The sequence below is a fragment of the Lissotriton helveticus genome, chromosome 4_1 (assembly GCF_964261635.1).
Source record: "Lissotriton helveticus chromosome 4_1, aLisHel1.1, whole genome shotgun sequence".
Classification (NCBI taxonomy): Eukaryota; Metazoa; Chordata; class Amphibia; order Caudata; family Salamandridae; genus Lissotriton; species Lissotriton helveticus.
In genome coordinates this window covers 834,088,003-834,105,417 of record NC_136063.1, presented here as the reverse complement: position 1 = coordinate 834,105,417, position 17,415 = coordinate 834,088,003, and the positions used below count along the sequence as shown (strand labels likewise).

The 17,415-nt window shown below is 48.8% G+C and overlaps 1 protein-coding gene across 2 annotated transcripts in view; it reads left to right on the top strand.

Moving 5' to 3' along the window:
* The window catches only part of CEP192 (centrosomal protein 192), a 2,224,848-nt gene that overhangs the window by 1,512,947 nt on the left and 694,486 nt on the right, over positions 1-17,415 (top strand). For both annotated transcript variants that reach the window (XM_078687485.1, XM_078687486.1), the window contains exon 36: positions 15,555-15,724. In XM_078687485.1, coding sequence (XP_078543611.1) covers positions 15,555-15,724 — 170 coding nt within the window. The remainder of the gene's footprint in view (positions 1-15,554; positions 15,725-17,415) is intronic.

Sequence of the window (17,415 nt, the reverse complement as noted above, 5' to 3'; positions counted from 1 at the left end):
TATTCCCTTGCGGCGTACGAGCCGTACCTTGGGAGTTGGAGTCGTACCGTCCTTAAAAGCGGTGCGAGTCGGGCCGTGCGATGCGTACCCAACTCCGTGCGATCTTTGGACTCTACCTCGACAGTAGTGTGCCCGTCGTCCTGACCTGTTGCGAGCCGATGCGAGAAGCATTGTATGCGGCGGTGCTTCCCAGTCACAATTCCAACAGCCCATTCTGGCCTATGCGAACAGTTAGCCTTGCAGTAGTGAAACACGAAAATGGCTGTAATTCACTATTAGGACATGCCACACACATCAGGTCTTGTCCTACCTTTTACTTACAATGTACCCTGCCCTTGGGCCTACCATAGGGGTGACTGATATGAAGTTAAGGGAAGGTTTAGGGACTGGCAAGTGGGTGCACTTTCCCAGTCAGTATGTCAGTACCAGACTGCAGGAAGGCTCTGCAATGGCAGACCTTAGACACATTTTACAAGGCTGCTTTTGTGGGTGGCACAACCAGTGCTGCAGGCCCACTAGCAGCATTTGGATTTATAAGCCCTGGCCACTCCTGGTGCACTGTACTGGGGTCTGATCATGGAATCCAATCAATACATAAATGTTATACAGGGAGCACTTGCACTGTGGCACTGATTGGCAGTGGCACAGTGCTCTGAGCAGCTAACACCAGCAAAACCCATGAGGCACAGTAACGAAAAGTGGGAGGGAGACCCTCACCAAGGTGCCAGGTCTAACACTCAGTAGATCCTCCTATATGCCGGAGCTGGCCGTTTCTCCCTGGACATGGGGATAGGCGGCTCAGTCTGCAGCCGTCGCCCTCGGAGGAATTACTTTCACCTCTGCGGCACCCTACTGAGGCCAGTGTTGCCTTTGATAGGGCTATTTCCACGGCTGCTGGTATCCTGAGAATGGGTGAACCGGTCACTCCATTTCCGACGGACAACCTCTTGGAGATTCTCCACCAGGGCTCTGCTGGACGGGAGTTATTTCCCTTTGAAGCGTCACTCCATAATTCTCTTATGAGGGCTTGGGGGCGCCCTGCCACAGACGATCCGGCGCCTCAGATGCTACTGCACCGTCATCGTTCTGCTCCGCACGACCCGGTCTGTCTTTCTTTCTACCCTTCTACTCAAGGCCCTCTACTGTGAAATGTCTTTCCGTGTTTGCCTGTGGTGGTGGTCCCTCCGTCTCGGGAGGCCAGGTGGTTAGACTCATGGGGACGAAATGTCTTCGCTTCTTCCAGCGCTGCCTTGAGGGCGCTTAACACTTTGTGTGTGCTGACCAGAGCTACTTCTAGCCTGTGGGAATCTGTGGGGTCCCTTCTTTCTCGTGAGGGGGCCAGTGCTGATCTGCTGGGCCATGTGTTGGATGGGAGAGAGTTGGCCGCGTTTATTCTTCGTACGGCTTTGGATGTGGCTGATGCTGTTGGTCGTGCTATGGCCACTGCTGTGGCTCTCCGTCGCCATGCTTGGCTACGCGATGTTCTCTTCCCTGAAAATATTAGTGAGCTTCTGGTCGACCTACCTTTTGACGGGGTCGTGTTGTTCAATACTCATGCAGACTATGCCATTCAACGTCTTCTTGCGGGGCTCCGTCCTCCGCCTTCTCCTCCTCCTCCTCAGTAGGTTGGTCTGCTGATCCTCCGGGGCTTGGTGTGAGACGTTATCCCACTTGCACCTGATATTTGGATTTTGGATGGATGTTACACTTTCTGTGAGGGATACTGTGCCCTCTGGGTCTTTGGTGGCCCCGCTCTTCAGTTGGCTGCTGGTTCAGCCCCCTTTTTTGGTACGAATGTGTTTTCTGGCGCACTACTAAGCCTTCTGTTGTTTCTGCCACAGGTCTATGATTCTGTCCTCTGATGCAGGATTTTTTTTCTTCCTAAGAGTGGTTCCCATGTTTTCTTGGGACGTGTCCTACCCTATGTGGGGTATGTGTAGCTATTGTATAGCTCTGTCTTATGCGGGGAGGGTGTAGACTCCCCCTGGTGGGTTCATCACCCTCCCTGGTGTTGCTGTATTGCAATGGTGCAGTCTTTGGTCCTTACTGGGGCGTGGCTTGGCCACTTACGTCGTTGGCCGCAGTGTTTTGCCCTTTGCCTGGGCCTCTGTCTGATGTTTCTGAGGCATAGTTTCCTGTGTTGCCAGCCTGGTCCGTCCTACTTGTTACTCCTCTCATCTTCTTGCTGCTCTCACTACTTAGTGAATCGGTTCTGCTCGGGGCGGGCCCCTTTTGGGGTAGTTCGGGACGGTTTACTAGCTTGCCCTTATTCTGAGCCCGACGTGGTCCGGGCGTTTCGTTTCGTGGTGTTGTCAGCAGCTGGCTATCCCCGCCTGCTCTTCTGCTCTGTGGCGGGTGACCTTGGCATGGGACCTGGAGCTATTGTTTTTCGTCCTGCGGGGCCATTGTGAGCTTCTGTTCTTATTCTTCTGCCTCCTTACTGCTGAAGCGTCGGTCAGTCTTGTCTTTGGCTTCAAGCTGTGATGGGCTCGGCGGCCTTCTTCACTGGGTATGTTTCCCGGTGGAGGGCTTGCCGTATTCTACCTCTTTTCCTTGGGGTTTGTAGGTGGCTCTTCTTCCTCTGCGCTGCCTGTGCCTTGGGGCTTCCGGTGGAGGTCCCAGGTGTGTTGACTGGGCTTGGGGTGTTCTGGTTTCCCCCCTCCCTCCCCTTCGTATTGCTTTGCGTTGGTGAAGGCTGGGTTGCCTCTTTGTCATTCTAACACATCCCCTGTGGGGCAGGTGTTCCTCCACGATGTTGACATTCTCTTCAGCTTAGGGCTTGTGCCTTATCCCTGCTGCAGTGGGTGGGGCTATTTTCCCTGTCCCCGTTGTGGGTCCCCTGTTGGGGGTCTTGGGCTCGTCCGAGCTGGGGGGGTCTTCTCGCACAACCCTACTACCCTTTGGGGTATGGCTAGGGTATCTATTCTACGTTAAGGAATCTGCGGCTAGTAGTCTCTATCAGATGTACGAGTTACTAACCTCCGTTAACAATGTATCTGGTAGAGACGATTCTAGCCGCAGATTCCTTCACGACCCGCCCTTCCTCCCTGTTTCTGCAAGGACCCTTCTCGGTATTCTACACTAGTCTGCTTCAGGGCGGCGGTCCTCTGTGAGTGCTTTTTTCTTACTCCCTCCCTGGGGATGCTCGCCTTGTTGTCGTTGCTCCATTTCTTCCTTTCTGGGGATTGGTGGGCGGATGCCTGGTACTTCTTCGCACATGCATTTGATCTCCAATGTACGGTTCATTTGCTCTGCTTCCTTGTGTTGCTTGCGCTTCTGACTATTCCAGTCCTTGGGGTTGAGGTACCTTGGCTGGGTCTCGACCCTGGTCCTTTTTTTAGGAGCTGCCCCCTGCTGGTGGTGTTTGGGGATCAATTGTCGTTGTGCTACCATTTTGGCCTTGGACCCTTTCTTGGCTCCGGGCGGTGATGGCGGAGTTCTTCGTCTACTGTGCTCTTTTTTTACATGCTTTCTGTTTCCAGGGAGGCTGTTCTGTTGGTTGCAGGCTTGCTTCCAGTAGCTGCACTCGCTTCTTTCGGTCCTTGACTTGGTACCTTAGTGCCTGGCAATATTCTGGATATGCCGTGCCTCATCTTTTGTTTCTTTCCCTTCTACATAGCTGGGTTTTCGCACACTGTTCCAGTAATCTCACAGTTTTGGTTGTGATGGCTCCTCGTTGTGGTGCAGAAATTTCCCCGAAAAAAACTGACATGGGCGCGCTGTGGTGGGACTTGTGTCTTCGCTGATGTCACCGGCGCAGACGATGTCATGGCGGAGTCACGTGGTGCCGTCCTCCCGGCGCAGGGATGCTGTGGCAGAAATTTTTTCCGGATCCAGTCTCACTCCTGGGGATAATTCTACGTTCAGGAATCTACGGCTAGAATCGTCTCTACCAGATACCTAGTTACCGAAGGAAAGTAGCTTGTACAGCATTACTGAAGGTAAGTAACTCTTCCTTTTGGGTGCTTCTGATTGTTGGCGTCACTCCTCTCATGTCTTGTGACAGGGAGTCTGTGTACTGGAGTGTTGTGTGTTTTTGGAACTACCGACAGTTGCTGGCCATGGTTCGGCATCTTGCTACTGCTGTCCCACGTGTTTTGGCTGGTGCGGGTTTGACAGTGCTTTTTAGGGCTCACCTGGCGTTGCAGCGCGAAGCGCTGCCGCTAGCGAGCCTTATTGACGTTGTGAAGGCCTCACCAAGTTGTACAGACCGGTGCACGAGCAGACACCGGTCTGTGAACTCGCGAGCCGCAGGGAACGCCAACGTGCACACTCCCGGCGTCACGCTCCTGCCCTCCCGCGTCTCTTCCAATGCGCGCTCCAGGCCGACTTGTTCTGTTGAAAAGCTGTGATGCCGAGCAGGTGTGACCCGGCAAACTGCTGATAAATATGTTCACTATGAGAGTGTTATTTCTGGTGGCAATTTGTAAGGAAGTCGCTTTGGTAAGGAATTTTTGGGCGATTTAAAAAATTCTCCTTGTAAGCAAAGTGGTTTCGTAAAAGTCCTTATTATTCCCCTGAACACCTCTCCCCGGCTGTTGCTTTCCTCTTGAATGCTGATATAATTCCCCCTGATGAAGTATTTGTGAGGCTCTCACTCCCAGGTGTCGGTGAATTTACAAACAGGCGCGCGCCGACGTGCAACGCCGAACGTCACAGTAATGTTCCTCCCCATCTCGACGCCGTCTCGTCCTCGCGCACAGCCCCGGCAGATCCCGCAGTATTTAATGAGTGTTTCATTGTTTCGCAACAAGTCCCCGGCTCCCAGCTTTATGTGGGGGAAAATGTGCTTCACTTCTTGCCATTCGTGTTTCTTTAATAACACAACATCATTACAGGGCCTGGGCAGACGGAGGCCCCGGGAGGATCTTGCAGCGCGTGCGCCGTCCTCGAAGGACGCCTCAGCCACGGCCCAAGCCTTATTGCAGTATCTGCAAGGGAATTGTACTGCACGCTTTGAAGCAGAGACACGCTTTACTAATTTGTTTTTTGCAATGTTTATTTTGTTATTTGGAGGATGAGTAAACTAAGATGGGTACGTACTTTTGTATCTGGAAAGTGCATTTATGAAAGATGAACCACTGACAAGGTTTTTGGAGATTGCTGGAAATTGAAATGGAGGTAAATTGGTACTCTATGTAGAATGCCACCTGGCCTCGATCTATGTCAGTAAAGTTACGCTGTATACACCCTGGAGACCGGGCTCTGCCAAAGGGTATAAATAGAAGGATTGTGGATAGCTCGAGGCCACACCCATGCGAGTTATGGCCACCGTCTGCTGTGCATTCATTACTGCTGCCAAGTGCAGGGCCTAGGCTGAAGGGGTCCCCTACGCTACAGTGGTGATGAGTATCGGGTCCTTCTCGCACCCCCTAAGACTCCTCATTGGTGCCGCCGCAGCCTGCTGGCTGTAACACGCCCTCCCCCCAGTTGCTGAATCAGCTTGCCTCATGCAAGAAACAACCGTCAATTGGGCCGAGCCTATGACATCTCTCCTATTGCCCTCCTCCAGTACTTAATTCGAGCCATTGGTTTCCAATGCTCAGCATGGCACTTAATCATCAACACTGGCGCTTTTACACATTAATTTATGGTAGGCACAGGAGATTAAGTGATTTGCACAGAATCCCAGGATGTTGAGCCGATGCCGAGATGTGTCCAGCTGCGCCCACATTCTGAGAGGCTCTAGCAATCCGATGGAGTTGATGGCAGTTCCACCTCAACCTGTGCTGCCAATGATTCAAAGTCATCTCGGACCACAAGCCACTAGTCCCCTTCTTTGCAGACACGTCCCGAAACCCACCACAGAGAATCCTACAGTGGGCTGTCCAACTACAAATGCACAACATTCTAGTTGCCTATCGGCAAAGGGCCCACAACCCAGCTGACTTCCTCTTGCACTACCAGCAGGCAAAAGGAGACAATGTTGAGGATGAGTGGGCAGAGACCTTCATCAACATGGTGGTGCAGGGGCCATACCCAGTGGTAATGACAGCTGAACACATTCAGGAGGCAACTAGATCAGACCCCTGCCTCGAACATAAAAGATGGAGGCAGTCTGTCTCCAAATGAGGTACCACTTCCTGGAGGGGGCTCGAGGGTGTAACACTGAAGACAAGGCTGCCCTCAACCAGCTTTGGCGCATCCACCACAAACCAAATTAACCACATATGGATTACTACTACGAGGCTCTCGCATTGTGATCCAGAAATAACTGTGTCTAGACTGATGGAGCTAGCGCACAAATGTAGGCACTGAGACTACTAGGCCATGCACAGCATGCAACAGCAGGGACACACTGACGCACACATGTACTGTACAGAACTGACCCCGAGCGGCCAAGACCCCCTTTATCAGTTTAGTCGCCACCGGCCAAACTCTTTTGCGTGCCAACATCACTACCTGTGATGGTGAGCCTGGGTGGTTCACTACTCTGTGGACCTCAGTAGTGACCATAGCGCATCAAGGGCATAAAGGAAAAGCCAAAACCCAAGGCCAGGTTGCGGAGGGAAGTATGGTTTCCTGGAATGGCTGAGCTTGTGGATGAGGCAATCAGTGTGTACCTTGTTATACTTGTGTCTGGAAGGTGTCCCCTGTTATCACAAAACACCCTTAAAATGTTATCAATCAGGAAATATATTTCCCTGTTATAGTAGCAACCCCAGTCTCGAGAAGTAGGCATTATTTATTTATTAATAGTTGTCTTCTGTAGCGTGAACTTCAGTCGCTCGGTTTCATAGCACAGCTCAGGGTGGGGCAAATCCTGATAAAGGAGCTGCAGTTGATACTCGCTCGTCCGCGCGCCTATTTCGGGAGCTCGCGATCACAGTCGCACTTGCTGGGGGAGGTACCAGTACATTAAAACAGACATTTTTCACTTCTGTACACAAGGGCTTGTCACACTTACGGGAACTGCCTGCAGCATGGTTTTATCTACGCATTTATGTTTTCTTTTTTACTTTGTAAAGATGATATTTGAAAATGTAATTGTAAGTAAATACAGCATTTTTAATCTAATCTACTTTGTTGACCAGCATATTATGGGTTATATTCTCCCGTATGCTAATCAACTTAGATACCACCTTGCTATTTTTGTGGCTTATGTAAAACAGAATGAAATAAACACTTGTGTACCAATCAATGTTACAGAACGGCACTTAAGCTCTGAGAAAATTGATTTTGATACCTTTGCTGAATGTAAATAAAATATATTTTTGTTCAAAAATTGTTTTTAGCTGTGTAATAGAGGTTACATAAGAGTGCCAAGTAGTGAAGAATTCAATTGCCCAACATGTACATTGGTGAGCCAGAGTTACAGCTCCCAGAATGCATTGTGTGTTTAAGTGAACGTTCAGGACTGGCATCCCTGATGACGAACACTTCCGTATCAACATGCTTTCCTGCAGCATTCAGGCCGCCATGTGCGCTTTAACTTTCCAAGCTGCCCTGGACAGTGCCGCTTCTTTGAATAGTTCTCGCATTTACAAGTTTTTGAGCTATTGGCATTGTAAATTACAATGCCTTTTATTTGTTTTAATTAGCAAAACAGATAAATAATAGGCATTGTCATTTACAATACCAATAGAATAAACTCTTACAAATGCGAGACCTATTGCATTGAAAATGCTTGTTTCCACTGTTGTCACACTGGGCCGTTATGAGCTGACCCTGTCATACCACTTTGTCATGTCTCTCGGTTTTACTTACAATCGACACATTGGATCTTGCGGATCCATTAGACCCTAGTCTCAGTTCCTCTACTTGCGAAGCCATGAACTCTCACTTCTACAGCACCATTTCTAGCTTATGCTTTCTTTCTCTCAACCCGCACCTACATACAGGAGTGTTTGTACTGTTCTTTAACGGCTTGTGGTGCTTTTGCCTCCCATTGTTTCCCGCCCTTTTCAGAGCTTCGTGGTCTGGTGTGGCTGCGCTGGTTTGTGGTCCCCACTGTGTTCATCACCTTGCTGACGGCTAAGTTCTCTTGGGAACTTGGTGGGGTTCGGTTGCAGACCCGCCTTCTCTATGGCAATGCCTTAGGTATCTATTCTAAGTTAAGGAATCTGCGGCTAGATGTCTATCAGATGGGCGAGTTACTTATCTTTTGTAACAATGTATCTGGTAGAGCCAATTCTAGCCGCAGATTCCTTAATGCCCACCCATCTTCCCCGTTCTGCGATTACCTTTTCAGGTTGGGCTTCCTGCATTCGCTGCCCTCCGAGTGGCTTTGTCTTTCTGCGGGGTGACCGGTTTCATTTCACTCCTATACGGAATGCTTCATTGTGCTTTGCTTGCTCTACTCCGCCTATTCCAGTGCCTGAGCGGTATGCCCATGTGACATGTGTCCTTTTTCCATCACAACGCCCTGGGTTGTCCAGTGTGGGATCTCTTCATGGTTCGCCACCCCCGCTATCCCCTTCTCAATCGTCTTGGGGTATCTTGCCACCCCTGCGGCCCATTGGTTGTTGTAGATTGGCTCTGTCTCTGTCTATGGGTCTCTTACTGGGGCTACGATGTCCCTTTCGGGTGCCGTTTTGTGGTAGATTTCCTTTGCTTATGTGTTCCGGACTTGTGTCCTTCATGGTTGTATATTGTGGTTGCAGACTTTGTCTGCCATGATGTTTTTTCACATCTTCTGCCTCCGGGGAGGATTTAGCTTTCGCGAGGTTGCTTCTACTAACGTTGCTCTGCTCTTTCCGTTCGTTATTTTATAGTATACAGTGCCTAGCACTGTCCTCTATGGTGCTGTTTCTCATCATTCAATGTCTTTTTTTTTTATTCTTTACGCACCCTGTTCCCTCACTCTCACAGGTTTTGGTGGTGGCTTTGCGTTGTGGTGCAGAATTTTTTTTCCAATGAAAACTGACAGCGAGCGGTATGGGCATTTATGGCTCTGCTGACATTACGTCCGTGGACGTCAGGGCGGAGCTGTGCGGGGGCGCGCAGAGGTGCTGCTGCAGTAAGTTTTCCGCATCCAGTCTGACGCTTGTGGATATTCTGAAGTTAAGGAATCTGTGGCTAGACTGTGTCTCTACCAGATACATTGTTACCGAAGGTAAGTAACTCGTCCTTTAGGGGGCATCACAGCAATAGTTCTTCATGAACATATGCACTGATGCCCAAGTAGCTGGGTGGCAAATGCAGGAAGCCCAACCTGAACCGATATCCAGGATGTGCTTGCGCAGTAGCACCAGTTTTGGCTCTAAGGAAAGGTAGAAGACATTGCACTACTTACACCTGGAGAGACTCCACCCCTATATGATCACTTCCTGTGGAAATTAGGCATAAACCTCACCCAGAGTTCCTAGTTTCAACAGGATGTTGAATCCCTTCTTCGAGTTTCCACTTGAGGTGGCCCACCTTAGTGATCTGCCTAGCCTGATAGCACCCCGCGTCTGCTTACTAGCTAATATTCCTGCCTGCGCTGATGCCAAATGGGCCCCAGGGTAGGAGGTGGCATTCTCTAGGCTATAGAAAGCCACTGTCGCATACCAAAGGCAGCAGACTCTTTGAAGCCTCTGTACTTGGTATGCTTATGCACTAGCAATCCTGTTGGAGGATGTGTGATCCCCTTTCTCTGGAACAGGCACTGTTCCTGACCTCTGAGAGCGTTGACTTTCCCGAGCATCGAGTAAGAAACTTGTCTGTGGTGGCAGGCTGGAAGAGTCTGTGAGAAGTTGGCCTGGTATATGATGTTCACTATTCTAGTGAGCACCTTGCACCAGTCCAAACAATCCTTATGGTGATGGTTGTAAGTCAACCTTATAGACCAGCTATCCTAGTGGTAGCGTGGACAGAACAGTCTTAGGCTAAAACACTCTTGAGGGCATGTAAAGCCAGCTGTTTTACCACATGTAACCCCTGGAATACCAAATGAAAGGACACCACACAGGATATATATAAAATATATATGTTATTTACTAACACACTCCTCTGAACTCTTTGAGATCAGAGGCAAAAGCACATCACAAGTTACTTAGTCAGAATACGTTAAGTTGCACAAAATACAGTTAGGCCCTAGGGGCGAAGCAAACCATATACTAAGACAGTGGTATAAGTACCACGTCACGAGAAAAGGAAAGGCCTAGGGCCTAGAGAATCGCTGGTGCTACACTATCTGAACCTTAGGTTAGGAGTAGGAGGCCCACCGGTGGCGCGTGCAGTGTCTTTACACACACGCGTGAGTCAATGATAAGTCAATGGGAACTTAGAGTTTAGAAAAAGAAGGATTTAGGACACTTCAGGTCTAGCTAGAAGGAAACAACTAAAAACCTAGACACTTGGATAGTCAATACCCTTGGGAGCACTGGAGTACTTGCGTTACCTCACCCACAGGAAGCGGGTGCATAGGTGTGAAGATCGGTCGGGTTTCGCCGTTGAAGTCTATGGAGCCTTTGAAGAAAGATGCTGCAGGCGACCATGAGGAAGATGTCCGGGTGGATCCAAGGGTGGATCGAGGATGAAGAGGACCTGAAAGCAGAGGGCACAGAGTCTGGGTCACTAACCAGTGACCGGGTGGAACCAGGAAGGAAACAGACGACGTCTAGGAGCACTCAGGTGCTGTCGTGAAGCTTGTCTCTTCAGCCACGCGGACCAGGAGGCGTCGGACGACCAGGTGCTGGAGGCGAGCTGTCCCACGAAGGTTCTCGCAGATGGAGGGGTCGACCGCCGGATTGGAGTCAACAAGCCTTGGCAAAGGCAAACCACGCAGGATTCAAAGAAGGCTTTTGGTGCAGACCAGCAAGGTCTGAGGTGCCTCACCTTTGCAGGGAGGCAAGGGCCAGTCTGGAGCAACCAGACCAGTGAGTTGGTTCAAAAGGATTGTCGTCACAGAGTCTACTAGCCAACGGGCCAGCAACCGGACAACACGTCGAGCAGAACACAAGCAGAAGGGCCCCACGCAGAACTCGTGGAGTGTGGAGGGCTGATCTTCGAGGTGGAGCTCGGATTCGTGGCTTCTCAATCCCTAGTGCACAGCTTCGAGGATACCTCAGGAGCTGCACAGTTAGCAAGTTGCAGACTTTTCAAGATGTCCGGTCCCACGTGTCTCGTCGCCTCCACGGATCTCAGCTATGCTGCAGACGTGAAGAGAGGGTCAGAGAGGTCTGGAAGTCTGGGTCTTGTCAGGCTCTGTGCTCGGTGTGAGAAGTTGGCCTGGTATATGATGTTCACTATTCTAGTGAGCACCTTGCACCAGTCCAAACAACCCTTAAGGTGATGGTTGTAAAGTCAAACTTATTGACCAGCTATCCTAGGGGTAGCATGGACAAAAGCAGTCTTAGGCTAAACTCAAGAGGGCATGTGAAGCCAGCTGTTTTACCATATGCAAACCTTTTAATACCAAATGAAAGGACACCAAACAGGTTATATATTCAAAATATGTATGTATTTATTTCTAAATAAATCCCCTTAACTCTTTATGAGCACAGGAGCACAAGCGTATAACAAGAAACTTAACATAACATACAAAAGTTGCACAAATATGGATAGGCCCTGGTGGCCCTTAAAACCATATACTAAAATAGTGGTATAAGAACCACGTCACGAACAATGGTAAGGCCTTGGGAATCGCTGGGGCTACACTGTGCTAACAGCAGTTAGGGAGCAGGAGGCCCACAGGATGCGGGTAGTGTCTAAATGCACACGCGTGCACAAATAGAAGTCAATGGGTGCTTAAAGTTGGAAAGTTAAAGAGTTAGGAGGCTTCCGACTGGGCTAGAACTAAACCACTAAAAACTAGGGTACTAGGAGAGTAAACCTACACAGTATCACCGCAGTACTCGCGTTACCTCACCCACAGGAAGCGGGTGCATAGGTGTCAAAGTGCGTCGGGTTTCGTCGTGGAGTTCTATGGAGCCTTGGAGAAAAGATGCTGCAGGCGACCAGGAGAGAAGAGTCCAGTTAGATCCAAGGGTGGATCGAAGATGTAGAGTACCTGAAAGCAGAGGGGACAGAGTCTGGGTCACTAGCCAGTGACCAGGAAGGAACCAGGCGATGTCGGGTTGCGATCAGGTGATGTCGAGAAGCTTGTCTCCGCTGCCACGTGGACCAGGAGGTGTCGACGATGGCCAGGTGCTGGACACGGACTGTCCCACGAAGGCTCTCTCTGTCGGCGGTGTCGGTTCTCGATTCGGAATCAACAGGCCTTGGCAAATGCAACTCACGCAGGAATTGAAGATGGCTTCTGGATCAGACCAGCAAGGTCTGATGGCCTCCTCCTTTTCAGGGGAGCAAGGGCCAGTCTGGAGCAATCAGACCAGCGTTGAAAATTCGAAGGTTCGTCGTCACAGAGGCCACAAGCCATCGGGCAAGTGACCGGACAGACGCGTCGAGCAGGAAAATGCAAAAGGGCTCCACGCAGCGCTCGGTGAATGTGGAGAGGTGATCTTCGGTGCAAAAGCTGCTCGGGGCTGGGGCTTCTCAATCCCCAATGCACAGCTTCGAGGGTGCCTCAGGAGCTGGTCCCACGTCGCCTCCACGGGTCTCAGCTTTGCTGTGGCTGTGGATCGGGCTGTTGGATGTCTGGAAGTCCGGTTCTTGTTGGTCTCTGTCGTTCGAGCTCCGGAGGGAGCAACAATAAATCAAACCGTTGAGCGCTTGATCGTGCCTGCTTGCACAGGGTGGTCACTCCTTGACCACAAGGGAGATTCTTTAGTCTTCTACGTCGAGTAGGATGTCGAAGGGTCCAGAGTTTCGTATCAGAGTTTCAGTCAGGATTATCTAAAGTCTAAGGACTCAGCTCCTACTTTTATTCCAAATCAAGGGGCTGGATTACCTGCTAGGTCCCTCCTATGGGTGGGACCCAGGAGGGGGGTGGTTACACCCCTTTCCCTTTGTCCAGTTTCACGCCAGAACTGGGGCTGGAGTGCCCCAGCACCGGTTTTAACTGGCCTATGCATGGGACACCTTGTGTGCCCCAGGCAGTGTCTAGTTTCATTCAGCCCTCCCTGCCCCAATCCACTATCTCCTGTCTGGGGTGGTGCTAGCACCTCCCTGTGACAGGAAACCTATTGTCCAGGCTTCCCCTGCCGGAGTTTAGTCCAGCAGCAGGAGGCCAGACTTGTGTCTGTGGCAGCAGCATCCATTTTGTGATGCTGAGGCTCTGGTTAACTTTAACCGGGATAAGTAGAAACAACATGTCTTCTCCCTCTAGAAGGGTGGAATGCTACCCCCGTTGCCAGAAGTGGCGAGGGGGTAGTATTCCAAAGCGTATGACACCTTACACGACATGTTTTGATAAAGTCAATCCAAAGTTAGCATTCAACCGTGAGGATTATTATGCACTTAAGAGTATATGGTATGGCTATATCATAGAACAGCTATAAGGACATGGTTCCGAAAGCTGCAGACAGGCTCAGCTCATGCTAGAGCCTCATCTCACATAAAACCAAGCAGTCTGCCTTCAAGATTGTTAAGGCCTGCCATAGGAGTGACTTATAGGTGCATATGTGTCTATATATAATAGTAGGTATAGGAATACTGTACCTAAGCAAGGGGTGATTACACGACCTTGCCCCAGCTGAGTGATCAACCAGTTGTCAGTTTGGATGGCCAGCCAGGGGTGGCATAAGATATGCTGCAGCCCCTGGTAGGCCTTGGGTGCACCTATGCCCTGGGTACCTGTTGTACACTATACAGGGACTCATAAGAGTGACCCAATATCCAATTAGGTATGTACCTAAGGTACGTGGAGTCCATTTTATAGAGAGAGCAGATAGCCTGGGTCCCTGATAAGCAGGATCCCAGGCCAACTGAGTTGAAAACCAGCTAAACACAAGGGAAAAAAATCTGGGGTAACCATAGTCAGGTATCCACCTTCCTACAACTCTAAGGTGACCCCTGGATGCATGTTATAATAAATCCAACACTGACATCAGTGTGAATTTGTTAGGACAAGGTGTTTGATATCCAACGCCATTGGTTATTAGTGGGGCCATCATGTAGATGAGTAACCTGTAATTACTAGTGTCTGGTACATGTCCTTAAGGTGACTGCCTGATCACGTGTAGTATTTAGGAATGAAGGTAGACATCACAGGGGTCTAACTGTTCAAGCAGATGGGCCCTCACATATAAAGTGCCCTGCCATAGGGCTCTGGCCTGCTGTAGGGTTGACTTAAAGTATATGCAGGATCCCTTGACATGTCACACAGGGATTGGGCCATGTTGAGTTTTCAAAATGGTTTCTACCTTTTCACGCATCCTGCGACGGCAGGCTTCATGCAGTCTTTGTGTGGCATAATACATGCTGCAGCCATTAGGGTCCCTCTTTGGTACCCATGCCCTAGGTTCCAGGGGTACCCTATACCAGGGACTTAAGGGGTGCTAAAGTCCTTGCCAGTTGGGTTACAATTGAATGTTTTAGTTGTTTGAAGGGAAAGAGCACTGGCACTTGGGGGCCTGGTTAGCAGGAACCCAGTGCACTTTCTGTCAAAAGCATCAGTACTAGGGCAAAAAGTGGGGGTGACCATGTCATACAAGGGCACTTTCTAACAACAGGCGAATACCTGTCAGACGTTCTTTGCTATGCCTCACCCCTCGAAACAGAAGGAGAGAATCTGACCTCAAGAAAGACCTTCGTTTCTACATCGATTGTGCGAAGTGCACCTGATGGTCCTATCAGGTCTTTGTGGGCTTCTCGGGGGCAAAGTAGAGCACACCAGTGCACAAAAGAATGATATGTAGGTGAAACGTCCTCTGCATGAAAATGTGTTGTGCACTAGCTAAGAGTCAGCCGCCTGAAGGATTAAGGGTTCATTCCACTGGAGCCAAAGGTGCTACTACTGTGATAGCACAGCCTGGATATTTGTCAGGTTGCTACATGGGCATCAGTGCATGTGTTTATGCAGTACTAATGCCTTGATCGTCAGATTCGTAGAAATAGGCATTTTGTTTGTCCATTTGAGCCATTCCAAAGGTTCAGTTCCCTGGGAGTTACTGCTTTGATATCTATGCACAAGATAAGGAATCTGCAGCTAGAAGTATCCCTCAGAACTTGTTACTTACCTTCTGTAATGTTCTTTCTAGTGGATACTTAACCACAGCTTTGTCACTGACCCTTCAACCTCCCTTTTCTGTGGAATGGGCGTTTTTCATTCAATAAAGTTCCAAATTGAAGATCTGTACACTTGTCAAACCAATTTGCTGATGGGCTATATGTCTCAGAGTATGTAAAGACTTTGAATGGAACTGCAACATGCCTGTGTGGCACTTGTATGTGGCCCGCTCTTCCCTTACAGATCAGAACAAAGTTGGTGTAGAGATGCGCAACTTCACCTACCGGCATGCAGTAGTACTACTTTTGAGTTTGTTTCCAATCTGACACTTGTGGAATATTCACAATGTAAGAAATCTCTAACAAAGTGTCACTGAAGGAAAGTACGGTTTTAGTTTGTACACAAGGATCCATGGACACCAACTATTATGAATTATTGTCATTATATTGTTAATAATGGCATCTGTCATTGTATCCGTCATGATTTTATGAGTTTGAAGGTTTTTTGTGTGAAAAGCGTTAAGACCAATAAGACAATTTTCTTATTCCTACTTTTTCAGTGTGTCCAGAAGTCCTGAAAGGAGCAACGCCAACACATCTCTGGATGTTCTTCCAGTAAAAGGACCTCAAGGTCCTCCTTTGTGTTTACCTGTTACTGAGCAAGTGCAGCAAGCTGTAGATTCAGAAGTAGAATGGACCGTTTACCCTGATACCCTAAACTTGAATGCCCGTAAGTGCGTTTCATGTTTGCTGTCATTTGTCTTTTCTTTTCTGTGAAAGTGTACCCTTTTTTAAGGACCCCATGGCTACCAGCCCCTGAGAGAACCCTTCTTGTCATCAACCTGCTCTAAACACTTTCTACATCTTCCTCTTCAAAATATTTTTTCTTAATTCTATTTTCAAGTGTGTATTTCATCTGTATATCTGAAATTGCTTTCTTCGCATTTGTTTGTATTTAATGAGAAGAATTTGATTAGCAAGCTCATGTGTTTGCACCTGTGGAAATAGAATGACAAGTGACAGGGAGCGCCTTAGCCCTTTACCCCCAATGGAAACAAGTCCCCGCTACCTGCTGTTGCCATGGCTTGCTATGAGGTATGCTGTATTTCCCAAACTCTCTGTCCAGTTGCAGGTCTGAGATTTCCGCAGAACAATGAATTGTCTGTCCTTATAATGAGCTTCTGTACTTGAAATGATTTTCTCCTGCATGTTATACTCCGATTCAAAGCTAATGTGTGGAAGTGGGCACCAAACCCCTTTTTGGGGCTTTTTTAAGTATATATTTTACAATGTTAGCAATCATTAAATTTACAGTTTGGTTATTGGGTACTGCTCAGTTTAGAATTTTCTGATGGATACTTTGGACTGTAGATTCCTCATCTTTAGAATAATCCCCTGGTGACTGCATCCTAAATTCTTAAAGCAACCACTCCTGCTTGCAGTCGTACTCTCCCAAAGTGACTGAGCTGAGTCTGATAAAGGCGCCACCCCAGCATACTGATGTAATTCCCTTTCTTTCCCTGCCCTTTGATGAATATCCAGAGCACTGCTTCCTGCTTTGGTTGCACTCAAAGCAAGGGTAGCACTCTGTCTAAGATCCAGATTTGAACCTTTGGTCTCCTCCATGAAGCCAGTACTCAAGATAACTGGTGGCCCTGTTAGGCTCAGATTTTGATGCATTTCAAGGGCTTTAGAACATTCTCTACAATGACAAGACCGAAAACGTACTAACCCCTCGTTACACAGATGTTGGTCTGTACCTCGACCTCCAAAACAGGATTGGACTGGATACCTTGCCAGACACTTAGCTGGAGTCCCCACCTGTCCCATACACTGAGGAGAATTAATCTTTTGCAGTGGTAGTCTGCTGGGCATCTAAAGTCCTGGACATGAAATGCTCCGCTGCGGAAACTAAATCAAGCATACTTACTGAAAGACAATCAGTAACAGCCCTATCGGAATCCTTACTGCCTTTCAGTGAGGCACTTCCAGACACTTTATTTGCCACATGGACGAAGGCATGTTGACCTGTAATCTGGTGACTCAGGCATGCCCCTGATGACCCAGCCTTCTTGATCTAGTTTGGTGAACCTAAATTGTTTCCCTTCTGCTCTGACAGCCAGGTAATCAAAGCTATTGTTCCTTTTGGTAAAACGTTTTTTTCATCTGGTAGGTTAGTTCTGAGTTCTTAAAATGTGGTCTCCCTCTTGGGCCGGTAAACCCATGCATTTTGGGACATGGGCAGACATATCTTGCCGGCATTTCTCAGTGATACTTAGGACAACTGTAGCTAAAACAATTGAGGATTGACAAGATGTTGCTCAATATGTTCTAAGAGCAGATCATGGCATAACTGATTGTGTGGGCCACACCATGGCCTCAGGAGTAGTGATTAGACGAAAGGCCTATATGCTTATATCT